Here is a 26,370-nt window from a genome sequence, read left to right as displayed (position 1 = left end):
AATATTGTACTGGGCAGATATCTACTTGCAATACTTGCACTCTTATTCACACTTTAGGTTACTCCTGCACAGTTTATATGCAATAAAAAGTCAACAAACTTTAAAGACATTTAGTAAGAATATATAGATCATACACAGGCAGTAAAGTCTAGACTGATTTCCATTTTCCATAATTGTTCCAAAAATAGAACAGATTTTTACACTCACAATTAAGATCTTGGTGCCACTTCAAAATCCACTTCAAATACTTCTTCTAGGCTGGATGCATGTATATATATACACTAAGCAGAAAGCTGCCACTACAGCTTGCAAATACAAAAATATGCCTGCACCTTGAACAGACAACAAAATAAAATCTCTACTTGCAGTCTTCATCCCCTTTCAAAAGCTTTCTTCAAAATTTGGATCTGTTCTGTCTTTACTTATAATACAAAATAGTGATTTCTCTTACAGCTGTAGAAATCAATGATTATTCCTGACCCACAAGGCTGCCATAGTTCCCAATCTAAATGAGAAACAAAAACAGTTCTGCCGCTAGCTTTGCCACTGAGTAAGCTACTGGTAATGCGGGAGAAAAGAGAGCAGCCTTATTTGTAAGGTGTTTTGACATCTGCTCCCATCTAGGTACTGTCATACTTACATATCACTTTCAACACTGGGTAAACTGATCAGAATGAACATTTTCTAACTTTGTTTATTTGCAATTATAAGACTGGGCATCCATTCATCTGTTAAGATTTAAAGCCTTCAAAATGAGAAATAAAAGACAACTATATTGTACCTAATTTCAGGGAAAAGTCATATATTGTTAACCAGGTGTGATCAGATCTATTACATGCCAGCGATTTTTACCTCAAGCAGACAAATGGGTTGAAATTATTAAACACCAAAATAATAGAAGACTGACAGAAAAACAATCCAGTACAACATTTCTAAAACCATATATCTCAAATCAATGAGCATTCAGTATCAAAACCCTACATTGTACAAAGGATATATTTTAAAAGGATACCATTTAACTGGACTCTTCAGAGGGTTCTGAGCAAATCTTTCACGCAAAACTATTAAGGAATCTGGCTGGGTATGGAATGAGAGTTAAAAATAATACTTAAGAAACAAATGACAAGGGCGATCAGTTTCCAGTTTGACAAATATTAACAGTAGAGTGCCCTACAGATTTGTACTGAAACTGTATTATATACATATTCTTTCCCCTGGAAAAAGAGACACATAGTCCACTGGTAGCATCTGTGGATAACAAAAATTATTAAGAATATTTTCTGGGCTACTGAAAATTGTGAGGAACACCAGAGGCAGAACAATGAAAGATGAAGGTTGATGATTAAAGCAAAATAATGAAGGGCACATACACTCCAAAGTTTTCTAGGACTGGCAGCCATAGGGAAAAGATTAATGAGGTGTTTATTCAGCGCATTCTGGTACACAAACCCAAAGCATTCCAACCATACATAATTCTACACCATACAATAGCTGGAGCAATACTCAAGAAAGCATAACATGTATTACAGAAGTAAACACTGAGGATATATGTGTGTAGCCTTCACGTAAAAAATACTTACAAGGGGAAATGGATATAAGCTGGAACATAAGAGGTTCCACTTAAACATGAAGAAGAACTTCTTCCCAGTAAGGGTAACAGAACACTGGAACAGGCTGCCCAGAGAGGTTGTGGACTCTCCTTCTCTGGAGATGTTCAAAACACGCCTGGACGCGTTCTTGTGTGATCTGATCTAGGTGGTCCTGCTCCGGCAGGGGAATTGGACTAGATGATCCTTTGAGGTCCCTTCCAATCCCTAACATTCTGTGATTCTGTCACATAGGGGTAATGCTATGTAGCTTTTGACATTTGCTCCAATTTATCTAATATATATCCAATGATAGGATATTGAACAAGATGAACTTATAAGGCATGATAGCCTGTAGTCTATCATAGAACCATAGAATGGTTTGGGTTGGAAGGGACCTTCAAGATCATCTAGTTCCAACCCCCCTGACATGGGCAGAGACACCCTCCACTACACCAGGTTGCTCAATGTCTCGTCCAACCTGGCTTTGAACATTTCCAGGGATGGGGCAGCCACAGGTTCTCTGGGCAACCTGTTCCACTGCCTCACCACCCTCACCATGAAGAATTTCTTCCTTAGATCTAATCAAAATCTACCCTCTTTCAACTTAAAGCCATTGCCCCTTGCCCTATCACTACACGCCCTTACAGAAAGTCCCTCTCCAGCTTTCTTGCAGGCCCCGTTTTAGGTACTGGAAGGCTGCTAAGCCTCCCCAGAGCCTTCTCTTCTCCAGGCTGAACAGCCTCAACTCTCCCAGCCTGTCTTCATAGGAGAGGTGCTCCAGACTTCAGATTGTCTTCATGGTCCTCCTCTGAATCTGCTCCAACAGTTCGATGTTCTTCTTATGATGGGGGCCTCAGAGCTGAAGGCAGTACTCCAGGTGGGGTAGGTTGGGTACTGGAATCACCTCCCAAAATCACCTCCCCCGACCTGCTGGCCACGCTTCTTTGGATGCAGCCCAGGATACGGCTGGCTTTCTGGGCTGCCAGCGCACATTGCCAGCTCATGTTGAGCTTCTCATCAACCAACACTCCCAATTCCTTCTCCTGAGGGCTTCTCTCGATCCATTCTCCACCCAGCCTGTAATTGTGCTTGGGATTGCCCCGATCCATGTGCAGGACCTTGCACTTGGCCTTGTTGAACTTGTATTAGGCTCATACAGGCCCATCTCTCAAGCTTATCAAGGTCCCTCTGGATGGCATCCCCTCCCTCCAGCGTGTCCACCCCACTACACAACTTGGTGTCATCTGCAAACTTGCTGAGGGTGCACTCAGTCCCACTGTCCATTTCACCAACAAAGATGTTAAATAGCACTGGCCCCAGTACTGACCCCTGAAGAACACCACTCGTCACTGGTCTTCACTTAGACATCGAGCCACTGACCACAACTCTTTGAGTGCGACCATCCAGCTACTTCCTTATCCACTGAGTGGTCCATCCGCCAAATCCACATCTCTCCAATTTAGAGACAAGGATGTCGTGCAGGACAGTGTCAAATGCTTTGGACAAGTCCAGGTGACGATGTCAGCTGCTCTTCCCTTATCCACCAATGCTGTAACCTCATGATAGAAGGCCACCAGATTCGTTAGGCACAGTTTGCCCTTAGTGAAGCCAGGTCGGCTGTCACCAATCACCTCCTTATTTTCCATGTGCCTTAGCACAGTTTCCAGGAGGATCTGCTCCATGATCTTGCTGGGCACAAAGGTGAGACTGACTGGTCTGTAGTTCCCCAGGTCCTTCTTTCTTCCCTTTTTAAAGATGGGGGCTATGTTTCCCCTTTTCCAGTCAGTGGGAATATGTTCCCACACTGAGGAAATATATTGCATTGTAATATCTGATCACTCATTTTGGTTCTGTGGCTTACTAGAGTGACTCTTCTCTATTGCAACTTTTTCTGTCTGTAGAGGTGGTTTGTACTGCAAAACGGCATGCAAACGCATGTTTTTAAAACAGTGCTAACTGTATCATTAAAAAATCCAGAAACACTTCACTTATAAAAACCCTCATTTGCATAGCAGTCCAAATTATTACTGGAAATTACTTGGGCTGTATTGTATTCAGACTAAGTGAATCACTCACATAAAATCTGTAGGATGAATCTTTTACAAAAACAAAGCCAACACCATTTAAATTATTACAAAAACCCAATACTTTAATCTTGAAGATTCTTCAAACATTAGTGCAATACGGTTGTGGGAAATCATGTTACTTCTTAGAAAGAAATTGAGTACATCCAAACAAATTGGTATCTTTTCTAATTACAAAGTTTGATTTTCCTTGTTCAGTTCCGCATAGCCAACATGGCATTTATGTCCCAAATGAGATTCCGTAACTGATCCATGATCTGCTTCAGCTGCTGATTCTTCTGTTTCAGTTTCTGTGGAAAGAGTTTATTAGAAGTTTTTTTGTGATCAGTTCAAACAGCATACTCAGAAATTCAACAAAAGTTACAGTGTTATGAAACGCTATACGGATCTTTTTCTCAGCTGTCTGTGAGCAGTACAACTGAGATAATACATCTCTTTAGAGCACACTCTGAAAATATAAGAAAGCCTCAAAAATTAAGGACCATTGCTAGAGGGAGAATGCTGTTTCTTCTCACAGCAGTCTTTTTATCAAAACACTTGATCCCTTCAAAAACTGGAGGCTTGTAGGTACTGGCTCTCTCTTTCCAAAGTCCAAAAAATAGCACTTTAGGTAGGAAGAAAAGATTGATAATTTGGACCAACAGAATTCACGGAACAGGTAAATTTATGTGAATATATGTTGTATAAAACTTGGATGCACAGAAAGATGAGGGATTAACAGTAGAATTTTGAACAAAGCCAAGATATAGGTGAAGCCAAACAAGCTTTTTCAGCCCTTCTGTGTATGTAGGTCAACCCTGATGTGCTAAGGGGTCCTGTCTTGAAACAGATATTCCCAAGCACGCTGAATTCTTTAAAATTGTTTATTTGTTTTTGTGAACTGCAGAAGCACCTGAAGGAACAGAAGACCAGCAACTTCCTTTTCTTTGAGTGCGTAACCAGAACTTTAAAATTAGGTCTTTACAGAAGAAAGATTAGTGCATTAAGACACTGCACAATTTCCCTAACCTTTCATGTTTCACAGTGAAACACAAATTTATCGTCTGATTTATTCATTTTCCTGCTCAAGTCAAAACTGTCAAGAACTAAGTTACTGTGTATTGTTAACAACAACAACTTATGCCTTTAATTTTATTCAAAATTATTTAATTTTATTCCTTCCCACATTACAGATCAGACTACTTATTCATTAGGGAAGTCCAGAGTTCCAAGTAAAGTGAAAGCGCAGGAAAGACTTGCTACCATCAAAAGAGGACAAGCTATCCAAATGTTTCAGGTTTGACACAACTTTGTTATTTGCACAACATAATTGGCAACACATTAAAAGGATAACTCAGGCCAGTAATATGACCAAAGTAACTGGAAGAGAGATAAAAAGAAGCAACAAAAGAAGCAATATCCTGAAAATCAGTCTCCTGAACTTTGGTGTGGATGACTTAACAATACTTGTAAGTTGCCCAGCTGGTCAGCTGGGAAAGAAGTTCAGAGAAAAAAAAGGAAGTCTATTCACTTTGGACCTGTAAAACTCATCTGAAGTAATATGGTAATTAGGCTTAGATTACGTGGGGAACATAGTACTTTGAGTAAGGGAAATATTCCTGAACACTGACTTTGGTGGACACATTCCCTGGAAGCAAAGACAACGCTCAATTCCAGACTCCTGAGAAGCATGTAAAAACAGATGTAGGACAGTTCATGTGCACTAATTCGGAATTTCTAATCAAGCATTTGATGGACTAAAAAGTATTTTAAAAGTCACTGTGCATTTCTCTAATGCTTCTTTCTTTTCCAGTTGCTAATCTAAGACTTCATGATGTACAGCAGAGACCCAACTCCTAAAGACAAGAGAGAAAACTGAGAAGCACATAGTTACCACAGCATCCAAATGGCAGAACTGCAAGTATCTCCCTACAAAACCTCATAAGATCTTAATGCTTGAGAAAGCACAAGAGGGATGAGATAAACAAGCATGTTCATACCTGTGGCATTTTTAAACGTATTTCTGTTTGCCATCCTCAACATTCAAACTTGGAGAAATCAATGAACGTCACATTAAAACTCCTTGTTTAATGCAAGCTGTCCCTCACTGATACTGAGGGCATGCCATTTCACCGTTTTTCAAAGCCTACATCAATAGAAACGAAGGCTGAACTGTCAGTGATGGTTAATCAAGTCACAGATAGAAAGAACATTAACCTCTGATATGCAGATGGTGCTCTCTCTCCATCCATGACTAACTGCACTGTTAAACACTGTTATGCAGGTATGCTCACATGAACTTTACACAAGTTATGCCCAAAAGACTCATTCTGTAAGACTGTTTTCATTTCTTGTGCAAGTGTTATGAAACTGTAAATTGCTTGATCTTTACTTGATGCTAGACAAGGGAACCTTCAAATTGGATTTCATTTGTTTTCAAAGCATCTGTAAAGACAAGAAGCATACAATCGTTACTTTATCTATCTGAAGATCATTTTAGATCCTTGTCTTCAGTGAAGAGCTATTTTCTTAGCTCTTCTATTCTACTTTTTCCAGAGACTGAAAAAACATCTAAGATGAAGCACCATCTCTGGACTTCTAGGTTGAAAAAAGAATAAAGAGAGGGGAAAAAATCCACTTCAGAGAGCACAGTCTCCTAATTGAAATGCATATAGTGATCTTTGTTACTGATCTTTGACAGGCAGTGGTTCACACCACAAAGTACTACATAATTAATATGTTCTGCACCACTGGCAGTGCTGGCCTCTGCTTAAGACTTTGCTGAGCCAGTAAGAACATCTCAACTCAGGTCTAACCTTGGAAAGAGGTGAAATGGCCTTCTTGGGAAACGGGCAAGTTCTGTGAGCAGCTTCTGCAGCGATGACAAATTTTTGTACGAACAGATTGCTTGCAAGTCATCTCCCACTCTTTCCTCCTTCTACTGAAATGACTTAGCTGAACTCTGGACTGCTTCTCAGGATTAACGGATGCATGAAACAAGAAAAGCTACTTCATCCTACATACATGCTAGAGCTTCTGACTTTATCTGTTTTAATATAACACAGGAAAATTATCTTATATGAGGAAATTTATAATGAGTTTAAGAGATCAAAATTCACTTTATATCTGACAGGCATGTTTCTGCTCTCTGTCAGAAAAGTGATCTGACTGAAAACCAATCCTAAGGGATCTTCTTTGGTGATATTAATTTTCAATGCGATTAACTATCCATTTTGACTGACCCTGCAAGTACTGTGGTCAACATGACGGAGTTGGCAAGGATTGCACCTTTCAGTAACCACTGAGACCTTAGTAGGCTTAGGTCAGGTAGGACATTTATGAAAACACATGCAGAAGCACAAAGCCCACGTAACTGAAACAAAGTGGGAGAACTGTAACATACATCCAGAAAATAGCTGTCTTTCAAGCGCTATGCCATAAAGAACTTGGCATGTTTCATACAGATTTGGGTTCAGTAGGACACAGTAATTTAAACTTTGACTGAAATAAATTTTTGGACTTAAACTCATTTTTGGATCACTTTCACTTCATTTGAAGTCAGTGCTACCTAGACCAATGCACAACCTTCTGTCAGAGATGTATCAGAACTTTCCTTTGCACATTGTTCCCATCTCTCTCCTCATCTTAAGCTTATCTATCTTTCACATTTTAAAACCCAAACATCAGTATGAGTCATTATTCTTCACTTAATCGATTTGTTAAAAGTCTCTTCTTCAGGCAAAGATAATAGTGTAAACACTGTGGATGAGCAGGATTATATTCCAGCTGATGTCTGTAAAAACAGAAGTACTTGCCTATGTTGTACAGGCACTTCTGCTTGAGAAAAGAAAAAAAAAAAAAAAAAAAAAAAAGAGGTGTTTCCATCTTGAAAATCTTACATAAAAGACCATTCTCCTGAATGCTGTGCCAGCTATAGTTTTCACCTGCTCTATTCAAGACCTGCAACTGTACAGGCCAGAAGTACATCTAAGCTTAATAAAGCATTAAATATTAATGACAGTAGTACCTTTACTTGCATAAACCTCAGCAGAATTTAAACAATTATGTTTACTTTGTTGATTATGACTCTACTACAGAGAGAACTTCCATCATCATCTTTGCCATGAGCATGTTACTCCTCCTGATCATTAAACTGCTGTAGGAAGTGATTGTTGAAAGTCTTATGAAGGTGATAATGGCCTCTGCTTTTCCATGTAAGTTAAATCCAAGAAATTTCCACAGAAACACGATGTTTGTGATAAGCAAGAAAAAGTATTTCCTGCCCTAGCAATTTATACTGTTCTTTTTTTTCAAGTGAGTTCTTCATAATGAAATCTCTGAAGTAAGGAGCTAGAAAAACCTTCTCTGTCCCCTCCCCACCCCCTTCACTTTTATACTCAAAAGATTTACAATGTTATATGCACACAGCAGGGAAAAAAAATGATAGAAAAAAATGTCTCAACACTTAGCTCAAACTCTCTTAAAGGTGCCAGGTGATGTTTTAACTTATGGCTACTCAATTGAAACCAAGTCCCACTTTCCATCATAATAAATTCACATATCCATCTATTTAGAATATTTTTTCAAATGGATAAAAAGTATTCATCACTTACACACTAACTGCTGTGCAATTAAATATTAACACACTCATTGCTCAAGAACTACAGCTTTTCCTGATGTCATTAACAGGCACAACTGTTCTATATCTTACTGGAAACGACTGGGTTTTCTGCCTCTCTCCTCACATGACAGGTGAAAGGAAAACTGCTCCTTCTGCATGCATAACTCTCGCTCCTGAAACAAGCAGAGGCACCAGAGACAGCCTGTGCTCCACTGCATGCTCAATACTTTGCACATATTGAACCAGACAGCAACTGCATGTATCCCCTGCTCTGCTGTTCAAAGAGGAATAAATCTGTTCATTAAAACAGGTGGATGTTTGCTTCATACCAATTATTTATCATTCAGTGATGAAGTCTGAGGTCTTATTTACTGAGTACCCTCTAAGCTATATAGCTTGTAATGGAATTATCCATTCCCCAAGGTGCTTCTCCACCACAGTCCTCAGTGTTAGATGCCCATTCTTAACATGAAAATCACACAGATGTATAATCCTCAGTTATAGATGGTAAACTACAATGCAGGAACGCTATGGGTAAAACCGGAGTGCCTACTAACTTTGCCCAGAGACATCTAAGATTTCAGTCCATCACTAAACTTTGTATTTGAACAGCTTTCCACATATTCAAAGGACGGCTGTCACCAACTGCAAGGGGAAGAATGAAGAACTATCACAGATGTTTTGTGGCAAAGACAAAGATAAAAATCCAGTTCTCAAGAGCAGCCTTCGGTAACTTACTACTCACATTAAATCCTTCCTTCTCGTTCCCAAATTCCCTGCTTATTCAATACCCTCATGCAAGTTACACAATATATACACTACGATTTTTATAATCTTATTTATCATAATATTGATTCAATCTAAATAGTGCCTAGTCTGCTGCAAAAGCAGAATAATAGCTTAAGGATTCTTCCAGAAAAGAAAGGGGGAGGGGCATGGGGGGGGGATGCAGAGGAACCAAATGTGATAATATAATAAAGGTTGTATAATACGCATTCATATGAGGACAAAAGATGACAATTGCGATTGTAGGGACAGCTTTAAGCTTGGCATTTCCTAACTTTCTCAACTTTGTAACATGATATTGTTTTGATACAGGAAGCTACATGAAAAACTTTGCTTGAAACATTTTATATGAAACTGAAAAGGAAATATTTCATTATATGGAATAAAATGCATCTGAGCGCTAAGAGCACTGGCTGATGACAAGACTACTCTACATAATTTTCTACTGGAGATGGGGAGAGGCTTCTGATGAAAAAGGAAACATCTCAACTCATCTTCAAGAAAGGCAAGAAGAGGGATCCAGAAAACTATGGAAACTAAAGGCTGGTCAGCCTAACCCCAGACCCCAGAAAGACTATGCAGCAAATCCTTCCGGAAGTCATATCCAGCCACATGACTGATAACGTCACTGGGAAGAGTCATCTCGGATTTACTAAAGCTGTGTTGAGCCTGACCAACACGATAGCCTTTATTAAGAAATGACCAGCTGTGTGGCCAAGAGGAGAGCAGGGGATTTTTCTCTGCTTTCATATCAGGGTTTTGACACAGTCTCCCATAGTATCCTTGTAGCCAAATTGGAGAGATGTGGTTTGGATAGGTGGATTATAGGGTTGATGAAAAACTGGCTAGACTACTGGATTCTAAATGTTGTGATCAGCAGTATGAAGATCAAGTGGCAGCTGGTCACTCTCAGTGTTTCCCAGGATTGATACTAAGGTCAGTATTCTGAATATTCTCATTAATGACTCATCCACACTTAAAGACCTAATCATCATACCAAAGTATCAAATTTGTAGACAACACCAAATTGGGAAAAGTGGTCAATATACTCAGTGGTAGGATGTTCAATTCAGAGGGGCCTCAGTAGGTGGGAAAGGCAGGCCAACACCTGTCTCAGGAACTTCAATTAAAGCAACATCCTACCTCTGAAAACAGAATAAACTCATACAACAGCGTAGGCAGAAGGCTGACTGAATAGAAAGCAGATTTGCAGAAAAGGACCGAGATCCTTTTTGAAACTTTCTGATAACTTGAACAGGAGTCAGCAGTGGATCTTTTTGCAATCATGAAGGCTAACTGCACACTTTGCTATATTAGCAAGAGTGTACCTATCAGGTCAAGTGAAATTGCTGTTCTCTAATTGGCTCTGGAGAATGATTGTCTAATTTTGGGCTCATATTGAGCGCTATAGGCTCGGGCAAGAGTGGCTGGAGAGCTGCCTGGCGGAGAAGGACCTGGGGGTCTTGGTTGACTACCGGCTTGATATGAGCCAGCAGTGTGCCCAGGTGGCCAAAAAGGCCAATGGGATACTGGCGTGTATCAAGAATAGTGTAACCAGCAGGAACAGGGAAGTGATCCTGCCACTGTACTCGGCACTGGTGAGGCCGCACCTGGAATATTGTGTCCAGTTTTGGGCCCCTCGCTTTAAGAGAGATATTGAGCTCCTGGAGCGAGTCCAAAGAAGGGCAACTAAACTGGTCAAGGGGCTGGAAAATAAAACTTATGAGGACCGGCTGAGGGAGTTGGGGCTGTTTAGCCTGGAGAAGAGGAGGCTGAGGGGAGACCTGATAACGGCCTATAAATACTTGAGAAAAGATGGTGGGGAGGTGGGGGAAGGGCTCTTTACATTAGTGATGGGTGATAGGACAAGAGGAAATGGGCATAAGCTCAGTCAGGGGAGATTCAGGTTGGATGTTAGGAAGTATTTCTTCTCTGAAAGGGTTGTCAGCCACTGGAATAGGCTGCCCAGGGAGGTGGCTGAGTCCCCATCCCTGGATGTGTTTAAGAATAGGGTGGATGATTTACTTGAGGATATGGTTTAATGGGGATTAGGGATGGTTGGACTCGATGATCTATAAGGTCTTTTCCAACCTAGAAATCTATGAATAAACTCTAACATACTACAGAACATCTAGTGAAAGGCCACCAAGATGATTACAGCCAGATTTGTTCAGTCTCAAGCAGAGAAGGCTGAGGCAGGATCACGATGCTGTCTTCAGCTACCAAATGAAGATCACAGAAAAGACAAAGCTGGACTCTTCTTGAATGTACACAGCAAAAGGATGAGAGGCAGCGGACATAAGTTAGAACAAAAATAATTCCAATGTAACATTAGGAAAACTTTCACAGTGAAAGTTGACAAACACTTAAGAAGGGCCAAGAAAGGGTAGAATTTCCATCCCTATGTATATTCAGAATGCTACTGGATATGAGCCTGAGCAACTGGATCTAATTTTGATAGCTGGCCCTGCTTTGAGCTGAGAGTTCAATCAGATAGTCGCCAGACCTCCCACTGAGCATAAACTCCTCTACGATTCTACTAATGCACAGAGCCAGTTTGGGTACCCAAAACAGGATGGAATTGCACTCAGTGCAGATTCATCTGCTGAGATGGTGTCCAAATAAACAATTCTTTCTCTCTTGTTAAAGTGTTCCTTGGTGCACATTCATATTTGGGGTGAAAAAGGACTCTACAAATACAAAAATTAAAAATATATGCAAATGGTGTGAAAGACAGTGAAAGTAATGCAAGCTTTCAGCGTAGTCAAAAGTAGTTTTCAGGCAAAGTTCTCCAAAGAGAAAGACTAATTGCAAATTGCTGTCATTTTAAGGACTACTTCCTAAACAACATGAGCTGCCGTGCACAATGGTTTTGTTATCAAAAAAGCCCAGAGCTAAACTTGTAAGAGCTTAACTTAAAAGCCTTTCATGTAGATTGCCTTTTCCTTTCTTAGCAAGATCACTGTTAGCCAGTTAGCAAAGATTAAGTACGAATATCAAACATGATTATTTTCTGAAGAGTCACCTGAAATGTCCTACTGCTATTTCACATAATTTCATTTTCACCCAAATGCGTTGAGACTACTAATGATGTGATGGTTTTCCTAAGCGCTTCATTTGAAACCAGACCTACAGCATCCAAAAACCTAAAGCTGTATTTGCTCCATTTCTAAAAACAAGCAGGAAAGAAAACTGCTGACAAGGCAGCAACACAGATTGAAGTATTCTCAGTATGCCATTTGCTATTTTCTCTTGTAAGCCTGTCAAATGTACTACAAGACCACGGACCCAAGGTGAGCCTGACATCCTGAAAATGGTACAGATGATGCTACACTTAGAAGGTAAGAAATGTGTAGGCAGAACATTACAGACTCAAAAAATATGAAGACAAGTGAGAAAATTTTGGTGGCAGCTTGCAATTATTGCAAATGGTAATTATATTCAATAAAAACTGGATCAAGACTTGTATCAGTAGACCAATCTAAATGCTAAACTGATTCTGGAACAGTAAATTATTTATTCCAGAAAAGAGTTAACCACATCAACAACTTACAAACCTGGAAAGCAAATACAGATAAAAGGAATAAGTAACATTTTTGGGAACTACAGGAGAGAATTGTTAGTACAAAAGGTAGAGGTAGTCAGTGCTCAATGAATCGTTTGCTTCTTTGGTTTTTATAATAATGGTGCACTCTTCCTAGTAACTGCTAGCAAAAATCCCTTTTGTTTTCAAGCTTAATAGGTTTTGTTTAAACCCGCAGTTGCTAATTGTTACTGAATTGCTAGGACAGAAATTCATTACCTTGTAAACTGATCTATATTTTAAACTAAGGGACATGTACTTAGCCAAGATGAGGGCATTAAATTTTCTGACCTAAAAGATAAGCCTAATATAGCAAAATAAATAAATAAATAAAGACCAAAAGATGTCAGTATAGAGCAAGCCGACATCAAAAGCTACTGCAGTATTTTGGAACTCCACTACATCAACAGGTTCTTCTGCCCCAAGAATGAGGTGATGAGCATAGGAAGTACGTGATGCTCCCCACCTCCTCCACTGAGGATGTCCCCTTCCCAGAAAACTGCTGTAGAAAAGCAGAGCTGTTATGTTTCAAGTCAGCGGTTCCTGGCAGGAGGGATGTTTTTGTGTGAGAATATATGATCCACAAGGTTTATATGACCTACTAGTTTTGGTTGTGCTCTGCATTGCAGGGCAGTTAGCATCTTGCACAGAAATTCGGAGCCACTAAAAAGATCAGACTGGCTGGAATAACACAGCAAGAAGGGCATAATTAAAAGATCCATGAAAGGTATAAGAATTCAACTGTCTCGATAGTGTCAAAGCATTTGGTTGTTGCAGTAATGCTTTTTTTGGTACCAGTAACATGCAAGACTGAAAAGATACTGCCTATCACAGCAAAAAGGACTAGGTGAGAGCAGGAGAACCAGCTGACAGAAGAAGAACATAAAAAGCTTCTTCATCTGTCACGTTGGTTTCCCTGTCACAGCATTTTCATCAACATTTTGCATTACTGAAATTTTGCTAAAATAAATTAAGCAAAATTGAGCTGGAGGTGGATATTACATACTACAGCAGATTGAAAAGCTGTCAGGAATGCCAGCTAAGAATCAGAGGGGGTTATGTGAGCCCAGCAGCCCGTGTCAGAAATTAGACCAATTAACTTGATTCTAGTGATTTTTTTTCTCAAAAAAGAATTTCTTTATTTCTATTCATAAAAACCCAAAGCATTTCCTATTCTGTAACGTTTTAAAATCTGAACTTTGAAAGTGGTGATGAATGAGCTTATACAGCTGGAGAGAGACAAAAGAAAAAAAAAAATCAGTGCACTTTCAAGAAAAAAAAAGTTTAAATTTCTTTTGCAGCATTTAGTAAATATTTGTCCAAAAAAATACTAGAGAAATTTCAATTATCTTCTGAAGATTTATTGTGGAAAATCTGGAAACTAGGTCTAGCCATTTAAGTGTAAATACAAGATTTCAGACCAGATTTAAGTGAATGTCTGCATACATTCTTAATTACTAATTTGCTACTGTGGTCCTGTAACATCATCAACCTTTTTAAGGTTTAGAACTCATCATAAACATTTATGAAATTCTTTTCACAAGATCACACCAAGGAGGTTTAAAAACATATTAGCATACAAGTACAACAACAAGGGCAAAAACATGTCATAAAACTATCAAAACCAGCGCAAATATGGACAGTTACGCTTATTAACACTTAAAGATTGCAAATAAATGTGCATAAATTCACAGTACAACATTACCCACAATATAATATATACAACCCTGCTACATCAGTACTGAACAGAAATAATACAACAGGAAAGCTGACAACTGCTTTTCTCTAAATTCACGCAGCCCTCATTTTCTCCTGTACGATATGCATGCATTTTTATAAATAAAAGCATTATGAAAAATCTGGTACATCTCTGACTGCTGAAGACAAATTACAATATCAGAAATATTTTAAAAACTGAAAATCCATCAATTATTGTATCCATAAAGAAATATTTTACTCATTTCCTTTGTTCAGTTATTTTTGTAGATTACGCCTCCTTTTTACCAAGCATTTACAGACATTACAGCTACAGAAATATTTAAATAATTCTGTCTTTGTACTTTACAGATCGAAGAAACAATGTTAAAAATTGTGGTCTCATAAAAATACATATTTTTAATCTCAGTATTATATTAGTACTTACTACAGCATATCTATTTTTAGGTGAGTAATTGTACTCAATTGCATACTGCCACTCAAACTGAAAATTTAACATCATCCGAATCATACATGGTACATTTTTTTCTGAATGTGTGAAGATTCGTTAAATGCTACATTTAACAAAAGGAATGGTCATCCTCAAACTGTGAAAATACAGAAAGTAGCCCTGAAAATCCTTTACCAATTCACATCATTGTGATAATGTTTACATATCTGATGTTCAATACCCATATTTTTAATGTCTAAGGCAAGTTCTGAAGAGAAGTAAGGCACTTTAGCTCAATCTGTACTGCTGATATCTAGTGGGTTAAGCATAAACATAATACACCGTATTCAGAATAATATATAACAGTTTTAAAAGAGGCACAAGTTAAAATTGTCAGGAAGCCTAAACTCTACAGCCAGAGGTACAGCTAAAAAAAGAATTGCTTACTAAAAGGTAATTCTGAAATAGTTACAAGAAGTATTTATTACCAAGTTTGATGGTAGTCATCACACATGCTGCACTTAGTACAGCAATCTAGGAATTTAGTCTTTTAACGACAAAGTGACAGTTTTATGCATGTTACCTTATTTACTTCCATGATCTCCCTTCTCTCTTCAGTAGCAAAACGAAGCTGACTTGCAGCACCACGATCATCGTGCTTGGAGCCATCTTCTTCAACATATGGAATAAGTTGCTGTGAAGACAAGAAACATTAGCTAAGAAAAATAAAAAATAAAACAGGAAAAAACAAGAAAAAAAGAAACTGAAAACAGGACATACAAGAGATACACAAGGTACTACCATTTCTCCAAAGGTTTAACCTTCCCAAGAGGAAGTGGAGACAGCATTACTTGTTCACCTCAAACCCAAAGGCCTTGCAATCACCGCAGTCAGTTCTCCAGGAAAATGCAGTGCTTCAAAACGACACAATCCCACATACTACCATGCCTAGACCCAAGCAATTTCACAACTGCAAGCAGAACCCAGTCTTTACATTTTAAGATGTTTATCACAGGTAATCCTTGTATTCTTGAACTCTGTAGACTGTGATTTTAAAATTTACTATTCCACACTACGAAAAATCACAAGCCTGAAGTTATCACTACTATAAAGTATTTCAGTGATATACTAAACATAATTATGACTGGCTTTACACAGCTGCTTGGCTAATATCCTAATTATGACTTGCTATTTTAGTTTGGCTATTCTTAAGACCAGGCCCACAGTTACCTAATAGGAGCTTTTCTGTAAGAATTTCCCTCTGTGACCTCCTCAGGCATATAGTGTACTCTCTTTCTGGTAAGCTTCTACAAAGCCAAAAATCTTTGATAAAGCATTTCTAAATGAATATTAATGCATGTTCCCTTCTTAAAAAAAATCAATAAAAAGAATCAGTAAATATACTAGATACAAAGCAAATACATGCTTCTGTGTCAGAAGACTCCCAAGCTACTAAGATCTTATTCAAAAATAATTATAAACTGTAACATTTTATACATAACATATATCCACAAAGCCTACAGTCTATTGTTGATTTTTCTGTCCTGAACAGGGAAAAGCTAAAGTTGATGGCAAAATTACATCCTTGTTCACATACACATTACAGACAAATGAAAGACTAGTAATTGATGCAAATGAGCAGGATGACATTAGTTTAAAAGCCTGGGAGCAAGTTGCTCACTGCATGCACATTAACTTGTGACTTAGTTTGGTGTGCAATATTATCATAGAAAGTTTAGATTGGAAAAGACCTTGAAGATCATTGAGTCTAATCCTAAATCTAACACTGCCAAGTCCACCACTAAACCATGTCCCCAAGCACCACATCTACATGTCTTTTAAACACCTCCAGGGATGGTGACTCAACCACTTCCCTGGGCAGCCTGTTCCAATGCCTGACAAACCTTTCAGTGAAGAAATTTTTCCTGATATCCAATCTAACCCTCCCCTGACACAACTTGAGGCCATTTACTCTCGTCCTGTGGCTTGTTATTTGGGAGAGGAGACCAACACTCACCTCGCTACAACCTCCTTTCAGGTAGCTGTACAGAGCGATAAGGTCTCCCCTCAGCCTCCTTTTCTCCAGGCTAAACAACCCCAGTTCGCTCAGCCGCTCCTAAGACTTGTGCTCCAGACTCTTCACCAGTTTTGTTGTTCTTCTCTGGACACACTCCGGCACCTCAATGTCTTTCTTGTAGTGAGGGGCCCAAAACTGAACAGAGCACTCGAAGTGCAGCCTCACCAGTGCAGAGTACAGGGGGACGATCACTCCTCTCGTCCTGCTGGCCACACTATTTCTGATACAAAGCATTCAGCAGCATCCTTCAACATTCTGATGGAAAACTTAAATTTAACCCGCTGAAAATTTAATTTCTTTCTCTACAAAAATTTTTGGAGGCCATTCTTAATAAGTTTATCAAAATGGACAAAAACTACCACACTAAACTCTGCCATGAAAATGTAGTAAAAGTTAACAACTTACTACATTTGCATACCATAAAGAAGTAGTATTGTGGCTGCTAAATACTCTTAGAAAAAAATGCTCTCTCTGATGAGCACTCAAAGCAGAACATTTCCTTTGAAAACTTCCCCCTTTCAGAAAAGCTAGCAGAAAAAAAAACAACAAAGAAAAGCAAAGAACTACACCTAACACACAAATGAAGCAGGAAATTTTATCAATTAGAGAACTTTGTAGCCAGATCTGCTTCTCAATTACCTCATACCTTGCTATGTTGGTTAACAGTTGATAGGAATACCTATTACGCTGGTAATACACATTAACGGAAAAAAAATATATGAATAATAATAGACTAAGGAATATTAGTAAATACTGACTTCTCTTCACTGTTAAAAATATTCAATATCAATATGTTATCAATATCAATATTGATAACAGTATCAATACTGTTGATATTCTTTAAAGATACGGTTAGAATGTCAGTCATTAAATAACATGATTGAGACTATTATTGAAAAGCTGAAATAAGAATTTAAGAAAACTGATCTGAGAGGAACAGTGTGCCACTCCTTCACCCTGACAACGAAACATGAGGCAGGCATTCTACTGACTTCAGAGCAGGAAAGACTAAGTAGGTAAAAGAAAAAAGAATTCCAACTATCAATACAAAACTCTGCTGCGCATAAGGTGTCAGTGAGATCTTGCATTAAAAAAGCTTAAAGGGACTACTCATTTTCTCTATGGAGATTCTTCTTCATCCTGGTAACAGGAAAAATATGAAAGGAAAAAAAAAGAAAGACCAGTCCCACCTCCTCCCAATCATATGTGAAAATGAGACACGTCAAAAGCTTTTAAAGGGGACACAAGTATTGAGCTATCACGCTCAAGCCAAGAAATCATGAAAATTTTTACTTTTTCAATTTGGAAGTTCTCTCAGTCTCTTGCTTGCTCTAAGTTTTCTGAATACCTTTCTCTAAAACACATGGCAGCGACTGCTGACAGAAGTAGATTAGTAACCTGGAATGGACTCCTTCATTTCTTTATTCCTATGCAGTGAAGAGATTCAAATATAAAATACAATGCTTAAATGATTAAAACTCAATGGACAATCAAGGCTCTGTTAATAGAGTTGCCTCAGAATCCAGAGGTCAGTAATTAAAGAACTTCACAGCTCTGGTTAATATAGAGTTGTAGTAACTCAAATCATAACACAGAAGAGGTTTTAAGAGTATTAAGAGGAATTAGGAACAACTTAACCTATGAAAGGAAGGAAACGAGCGGGAAAAATGAAATTTTGATTTTATTAAGAATCACATTTTTATTAGGAAAAAGTCTGGCCAACCCTACTTGCTGGAAGTCTTACGCTGTTCCCTTTTCCAATACCACTGCACATTCAGATTTCAGAGCAGCTCAGCAGGTTAAGAGTAGCTGAGTGAGGGAACCACGGAGGCACAGGCTGATGGCCAGAGCAAGGGCATAATGCACGTTGCTCAGGGTGCCAGGCTGGCAGGTGAGAGCTTAAAGCACACTTTTTCCCACTATAACAATCTCTTCAAAAAAAACTTGCCCTGACTATTTTGACTCTTTTTTTTTTCCCAGTGGAAACAAATTGGTGAATGTACCAAGAAACCTGAGGAAAAAGGCTAACATTTTAAAGGAAGTTTGATTCCAAAACGGGATCCCTCCCAACTGGTAAGAATTGTTGACGTTAATGTAAAAGTTTCACAATTTTTCAACCACCTCCAAACAATAAACAGAATTCAGTCCACTGAACAATTCATCTCACTTAAAACTCATGAGTCTCCTGCAACTGAGGAGAACGGATGATATGCTAAGCAGAGACTGGTTATTCTGATTTGTAATTTATATATGAATGAAGATACTTACTTCTATGGGAACAGGATCGAGCCCAGCACAGTTTTCATTGCATTTGTCATAGACTAGTCTCAGTTTTCTGAAGAGTATTGATAGCTGACGGAGATGTTCCTGCAGCTTTCCCAGTCTGTCTTGATATGTTCCAGTATGATAAGTAACACCATTTGGTAACTTAGAGAACGAAACACCAAAACGTTAAAAATATTACATGAAAGTTGCCGTCACATGAAACAAATAAACTAAAACAGATCAGAGGGGTTTTTGTACATTTTAAAATATGACAATCACACTATCCCCACAGAATTTACTGAAATTTCTGTTTTCTTTATCAGCAAAATTCTGTATTTTATCTGCTCATCTGGTATGCCAAATCACTGCTGTCAAACAGCTTCGTGTATTCTATACTTTGGTCATTGTCAGTCCCTTTGAAACTCTTTTCACTGAATGTCTCCAAAATGTTTAAGCATGACACTGTTATTATCACTTATAAGTATTACACTTTAAGACTTTATGTCTCAATCCCAAGTCACAATTCAGAGACACAATTAAAGTGAATTAAAAGGTAGCAAACTCTAATAAGTACATATACCTACACCTAAGATAATTACAGAAGAAACTGCCAGAGTCTGAAAATACAGAGGGAATAGGAGTGATTATTTATCTTCTGCTCTCAACAGAGAAACATAACAAATGTTTGTATGTTTCTCAGTAAGCAGCCACAAGTAAGGATTACGTCCACTCTAATTAACAAAAAGAAATATCAAAAAGTTCTAGGAGGAACATACTATGGAAAAAGATCAATGAAAATTCCTCTAATAGTACTCCCCAGATGTTAACAAAAACAGGGAAACATAACTGACACACAAATAGACTTCACTATTCATAAAGCAAAACACAGATATTAAGCATATTTTGAGCATATCTATTGTGGGGGCAATAACAATTCAGCATTTCTGAATTTTCTCCATCTTCACTCAATGTACAGGAGTAGGCAAATATATTAAGAGTAGTATTAATTTCTCCACTCAATCCCTCTTTTCAAAGCAGTTTGATCAAGTTACCTATTTAAATGTCCTAAGCTACCTACTGTACCTACATATACTTGTAGTTAGTGGTAAAAACATAGGAAGTCGAGGACCATAAAAAGAAAAAGTTACTTCTCACCTGCATGTTCCTCAGTAACTGGAAGATTTCCATGGTTCGAAATACAATGTCCTGCACAGTCTCTTGGCCAATTCGACAGAGAGAAGCTGTATTTACCTCCCTAGCTGCTTGCGCCTGTGTCCCTGAGAAAGCCCCAGGCGGCATGCCTGCCCCAGCGAGAGGGGGAGTTGACATCTCTTGACGTTAGCCAGTCCCACTGAGTCAAGCTGCACCAAGAAATTAAGACAGAATGATTAAGTACCGGTTTGAGTCAATCCCAATAAACAAACTTCTGTGTGGCGGCTACGCAATTGCTTTTCCCCGTACGTGGTCCTGTGCAAGACAAAACTGATCAGCTGATCAGACGGCTCAGTGCTGCGCCCTTTGGTTTGGGAACCACTCCTCTAACCGCTACAGCTTCGCAGGGCAGTGGCACTGGGGGCGCTCCTCAGGTACCTGCCCTCAGAGCGATCACCAGGAGGCCCCTGCCTCGACCCGTCCCAAGAGGACACGAGAGGGTCTTCTGCCCAACTCCAGCACATGGAAATCGCAGCCCCCTCGCTGGGCTCCGCGCCCGGCACCCGCCCAACTGCCCCTCTCCGCGCCGCAGGGAACGGCCACCTCTGAGGCACCGCTCACCCGCCCGGCAGCCCGGCAGGGCAGGGCACAGGCGGCGACCCGGCACGCCGCGGACCCCCGCCGCTTCCCGCCCGGGGCCCGGCAGGCCCCTCCCGGAAGAGCAAGGCCCACCGGCGCCTCTCCGGCGAGCACGGCTGCCCGAAGAGCCCTGCGGAGTCACCAGGACGGGGTGCGACGTGTTCTCCGCTCCCTGCGCCCCCAGACCGCAGCGGGACAGGCCTCGGCCGGGCCGGGGTCGAGGAGGGGCCGCCCCCGCGCCCCGTAGTCCCTCCCTGGGCACGCCCGGTCGGTAACGGGAGCGCCGCGACCCCGCGCTGCCGGCACGGGAGGCAACGAGCCCGCCCCTCGCGGCGGGCCTAACCCCTCCAGACAGGCGGCCGGTACTCACGGGGACCGAGGCGCCGCGTTGCCCTGGAAACGCGCCGGCGGAAGCACTCGGCAGCGCCCGCAGGCGCGGGCCACGCAAGACGGAAGTGACGTTGCGGCAGCCGGCGGGGCGGGGCGGGGCGGGGCGTGAGGGGCGGGTGGGTGTCGAGGCTGAGCGGGGTGGCGGGTCCGGCCGGGCCCGGGAAGCGGGAGGAGGCGGCCCCGTCCCTTTGCGGTCGCCGGGGACACCCGCGTCGGCCCTGCGGCTCCCGCAGCCTTAGCGCGGCCCCCTGCCCGCCGCGCACGGGCGCTCCGCTGAGGGCCTCGTTCGCGAGCTGGGTCGTTTTTCTGTCCGGCTGGGTCCAGCGGGGGTGTGCGGGCGGGGCAGCGTCTGGAGGGGTCCGCCCCGAGCGCTCCGTGTGGTTTCTGGAGGCTGAAAAGTTATGTCCAAGTCTTGGCGCGTTCAGCCAAGTCACGCCAGCCTGGAATGACGGTGGGGATTTGAACACGCCTGTTGGGCAGGTCGTGCGGGTGAATTGCTGAATATCCGTTTTACAGGGTAGATGTGTGTGTGTATGGGGGTACACGTGCACAGCTATTCATTTTATGCCTTTATGGGTCTGCTACCACTTGCATAGATGCGTTTTTGCTGGTATAGACAAGCCTTACCCTTGGGCCTTCCTGTATCACAGTGCTTGTGTGAGAATAAAACTCCTCTCTGCTGTCCGCCCTGTGTGGCTGTGCTGCACGAACGCAGTGGGGTTGGTGCAGTTTTGAAGCACAGGCAAGGCCTCCTGTGTGAGGAAGAAGCAGCACCCTCAGAAACCAGGCAGGGTCTGTCAGGGCTGATGGATAGCAATTGTCTGTGCAGTACTTAGTGCTTACTGCCTGTGTAATGAAAAAATTATTGAATGCAAAAATCGATAAGTACCAAAGTTTCTCTTTTTGCAGTTGATGTCATACCTAGGACTCTACTTTTTAATTTTGACAATAAGTACCTGAAAATGCAAAAGAAGTCATTTGTATACCTGCAGCTTGTGATGAATTCTTAGGAAGTAGAGACTTGAAGTAGTTGTGCTGTATTAAAACTGATGTTATGAATGATGTTTTGTACAAAATGCATTGCATTCGTAATGCTGTAAAGATAAATCAGAAGTTTGACACATGATGTACGGCCTTTGCTAAAGAAAGAAGAAAGCAGTCAAGGAACATTCAGGAACGGAACCATCCACGCTTGCTATGAGAGACATTTTACTGTAGAAAACGTTTTTTACCTCAGAAGCAGATTAATGAGGGAAAACACCACCCGCTTCCCTAAATTGAAGCTTTTTGCTGCCTGGCTAAATTCTCTCTAGCACGCTGCTTTAGCCGAGGCGCGATATAAATAATTACTAAGTATTTTAACAAAGATCTTTGCACAAGAGATACAAAAGTGGTTTCTTAAGCAGAAGAAAATTGTTCATAAAAATAAGTGGGAGATGTTTTCAGACAGCAAAAGAACATCCCATGGTGTCTGGCTAGACAATGCTTGGGAAGAGCAGCCCTGGGACAATTTCTAAGAGCTTATGTGAGGGCTTGCATCTCACTTCACTGTACATTAAGGAAATGATGCAAGAACTGTTCAAGAGTTGAGCACAAAGGATAATGTTTTATGATTGCATGCCCAAGGTCTCTGTTCACACTACTTAACTTGCTTCCCCAAATCTGATGGCATGAGAGTAATGAGTGATTCAGACCACCTACTATTCAGGGCTGCCAGACACAGACTCCGTGCACAGTCATATCCTGAAGAATATGACTGCCATGTACAGTAGGCAGTTGAAATACAGAGCCAAGTCTGCATGCAAAGGGTGCTGAAGAACGTTGCTAGGAGGCCTAATGTTCTTTGTTGCCAACCTGTGGAACCATCTAAATCTGGTTTTTCACTCCTAGACAAAGGAGTCCCCTCCTTCTAGATAAAGAATGTTTTCTTGGTTGAATTAGGAAAAAATGAACATATATTTTGCTTTTTAGAAGCAATCCGTTAAGCAGCCGTTGTCTGCCTTCACTTTGGCCCAAGTACTTTCATCTGGAAGGTGTCCAAGTCAGACGGTTCATCTTTAACATCCATTTCAGTTTCTGTGGCATCGGTTCAACCAGTGTCTTAGGATGCTGCAGCCTTTGTTGTTGGCTTGTAGAGAAGCTACCAAAAAACTAACAAAGAGCACATGTCTACATGTAATATTCTAGTCCAATCAACTTTAACGTGAATTTGAAATTAGGACTCTTTAAAGAGTAACTACTTCAGTGATTATCATTTTCACAGTAGTAATGGCTTATGTTTTTTTAATATATTAAGAGGTTCTCATTCGTGTACTCCAGGAAACTCCAAAGATGGTGTGACTATGTTCTGTCAGGAAAGCAAAAATCCTCGAAGTGAGGCAAGAGGATAATTGTTGCTTTTGTTTAAATGATTTTCTGTAAATCTGTCGATATGCTTGCAAGGCAATATCATAGAATCATAGAATCGTCTGGTTGGAAGAGACCTTCAAGATCATCGAGTCCAACCATTCTCCCTGCACTGTCAGGGTCCCTAAACCATATTGCTCAACACCAAATCTACACAGTTTTTAAACACCTCCAGGGATGTGGACTCCACCACCTCCCTGGGCAGCCTGTTCCAATACTTCACAACCCTCTCTGTAAAGAAATTTTTCCTGATATCTGACCTAAATTTCTCCTGGCGCAACTTGAGGTCATTCCCTCTTGTCCTGTCATTCATAATGTGGGAGAAGAGACCAACCCCCATCTCCCTACAACTTCCTTCCAGGTAATTGTAGAGAGTGATAAGGTCCCCCCTGAGCCTCCTCCTCTCCAGACTAAACATTCCCAGCTCCCTCAGCCACTCCTCATAGGACAAGTTCTCTAAACCCTTCACTAGTTTTGTTGCCCTTCTCTGAACCTGCTCCAGCACCTCAATGTCCTTCTTGAAGTGAGGGGCCCAGAACTGGGCACAGTACTCCAGGTGTGGCCTCGCCACTGCTGAGTACAGGGGGACAATCACTTCCCTGCTCCTGCTGGCCACACTGTTTCTGATACATGCCAGGATTCCGTTGGCTTTCCTGGCTGCTTGGGCACACTGCTGGCTCATGTTCAATCGGCTGTTGACCAGTATCCCCAGGTCCTTCTCTGCTGTGCAGCTTTCCAGCCACACTTCCCCAAACCTGTAACGCTGTAGGGGGTTATTGTGGCCCAAGTGCAGGACCCGGCACTTGGTCTTGTTGAATTTCATACAATTAGCCTCGTCCCATCGATCCAGTCTGTCCAGGTCCTTCCTCCAAAGAGACACCGTGGAGTCCCTACACGATCTCAACATTGTGACTGTAGACCCAAGCCCACAAGCAGACCTATCACGTCTCCTTTTGGTGCCTCACCTCCTCTCTTGCAGCCTGCAGCTGTATTGGTGCTCCAAATGCTGACACTGAAAATTACTCAAACACAACAGTACCAAGTTTTTCTTCTTTCCCCAAAATAGCTGTGGGCAGTCTGTGACTTCTTGTACTGGACATTCAGATATTTCCCCTGATCCTATTTTTCCTGAGCACATGTTACCTTGTAGGACTAGCTGTTTGGACGAGGAGGCATTCCAAATTGCAGTTTATATAAACTGTATGTCTTCATCAGCCAGCTGTGCATTAATGATGCCTGTGGATAAATTTTCAGCGAGCTTGTCTGATGGCTTCTCCTGGGGCTTGCACAAAAACAGCTTGGAAATGGAACATTTGCAAAGAAGCGGATGCTGGCAAAAGAAAGCATTACAATGAGATGTAAAATATGTGCACTGTAATTTATACAGGCAACTAGCTTCTGGAAAACTTGACCTCTGGCCAGTAGAGGACAGAAACATATCCGAAGAGACCACCGAAGCAGCGACTGGTACCCAGTGGGACAGAGATGGAGGGACTAATTATGTTTTTGCAGCTGTTACACCAATGCTGGAAGTATGTTGGTGACAAATGACTTTGTGGTGGACGGCACAGTCGTTAATACTGGAGAAAAGCTATTCTGCCCTGTGGTTTGACTGCTTATGTGCTACTAGCATTGTAAGCAGGAGTGTAAGGGTGGGTTTTCCCATCAGGGGTCATTGCCGGTGTGCAGTTTCCCACTGTCGCTCCACAGCTGGAGGCACAGTTCTCATTAAGGTGTTGGCAGATGATATTCCTGTGACTCATTCCATAGTAGGAGAGAGAGAGAGATCCTGTGCTCTTTTCTTTCCCAACACATGTTCTAGTTGTGTGAGGGGATCCATGCTGTGCTCTGTAGTACATCACTTTTTGTCCTAGACCCTGAAAGGCACAGCAGCCTGGGGTTTCTCTCTTCATCTGCCTCTATTAATGTTTTCTTTCTCTCTCTGACTATAAATCCCTAGTAGCAGGTGAAAACTTTCTCTTTTACTTTACAGGACTCAGCCCACCCCACTGTCATTTGAGGGGCACTCGCCACCCATCAGCTGACCACAAAGAATATCTGTATTCATGAAGTATTGTAAGCCTCATTGTTGTTTCTTTTATCTGTGTCAAGAGATATTTTCCTTCACCTTAACTTCATTCTTATGAACAAAATTAATTGTGATTTGTTCAGTGTCAGTCAATTTAGATTCTCTAGTCTCCTTTCTTATTTACAGATTCCACAACCCTTGCTGCATGGGAATCAGATATTGCCTGCAAACAGAGATGGCATGTAGAACAGATATTAACAAGGTGATAAGATCAGCCCTGCTGGTGCTACAAATCTGGTCTTGGGAGTTTTTTGCATTCTGGTCAGTAGCTCCCTGCGTGTGTAACCGTACATTGACTTGTTCTGTCTCCTTCACTCCCTTATTTGCACATTCATTCACATAATCTATTCATCCCAAGGTGCATTATGCACATCTTGTTTTCTTATTGGTACCTTTAAAATGATTTAAACAAAACGGACATACATTATTTAGTAGTGTCAGATACATTATGGTAGCAGCAGGAGACTCCAGGCAAGAGTATAACCTCATTCTGCTGTGTGAATGCAGAGGAAAATACTCCTTGCTTTGGATGGTTTACGATTCAGAGATTGTATATTTCACAGC

At 41.0% G+C, this 26,370-nt stretch overlaps 1 protein-coding gene across 1 annotated transcript; it reads right to left on the bottom strand.

Annotated features, from left to right (window-relative positions):
- Window positions 1-3,592: 3,592 nt before the first annotated feature.
- Window positions 3,593-21,346, bottom strand: MED30 (mediator complex subunit 30). Its single transcript, XM_086609533.1, has 5 exons — window positions 21,292-21,346; window positions 20,286-20,491; window positions 19,134-19,292; window positions 15,372-15,482; window positions 3,593-3,963 (listed from the first exon to the last, which is right to left on the bottom strand). The coding sequence occupies exons 2-5, from the start codon at window positions 20,457-20,459 to the stop codon at window positions 3,868-3,870; spliced, it is 540 nt and encodes a 179-aa protein (XP_086465659.1). The 5' UTR covers window positions 20,460-20,491; window positions 21,292-21,346; the 3' UTR covers window positions 3,593-3,867.
- Between the last annotated feature and the right edge of the window lie 5,024 nt (window positions 21,347-26,370).

Source organism: Tauraco erythrolophus, chromosome 3 (assembly GCF_009769465.1).
Source record: "Tauraco erythrolophus isolate bTauEry1 chromosome 3, bTauEry1.pri, whole genome shotgun sequence".
In the NCBI taxonomy this organism is placed as follows: domain Eukaryota; kingdom Metazoa; phylum Chordata; class Aves; order Musophagiformes; family Musophagidae; genus Tauraco; species Tauraco erythrolophus.
The sequence above is the reverse complement of the archived record's forward strand: the minus strand, read 5'-3'. Positions and strand labels throughout refer to the sequence as shown.

What these genes read in the sequence shown, in the direction of transcription:
- MED30 (XM_086609533.1), bottom strand. Translation starts at nt 20,459, where the DNA reads ATGTCAACTCCCCCTCTCGCTGGGGCAGGCATGCCGCCTGGGGCTTTC. An exon ending in AGTTACTGAGGAACATGCAG is followed by an intron (nt 19,293 to 20,285) that starts GTGAGAAGTAAC and finishes TCGTTCTCTAAG; the next exon opens with TTACCAAATGGTGTTACTTA. An exon ending in AGATCATGGAAGTAAATAAG is followed by an intron (nt 3,964 to 15,371) that starts GTAACATGCATA and finishes CTCTTTCCACAG; the next exon opens with AAACTGAAACAGAAGAATCA.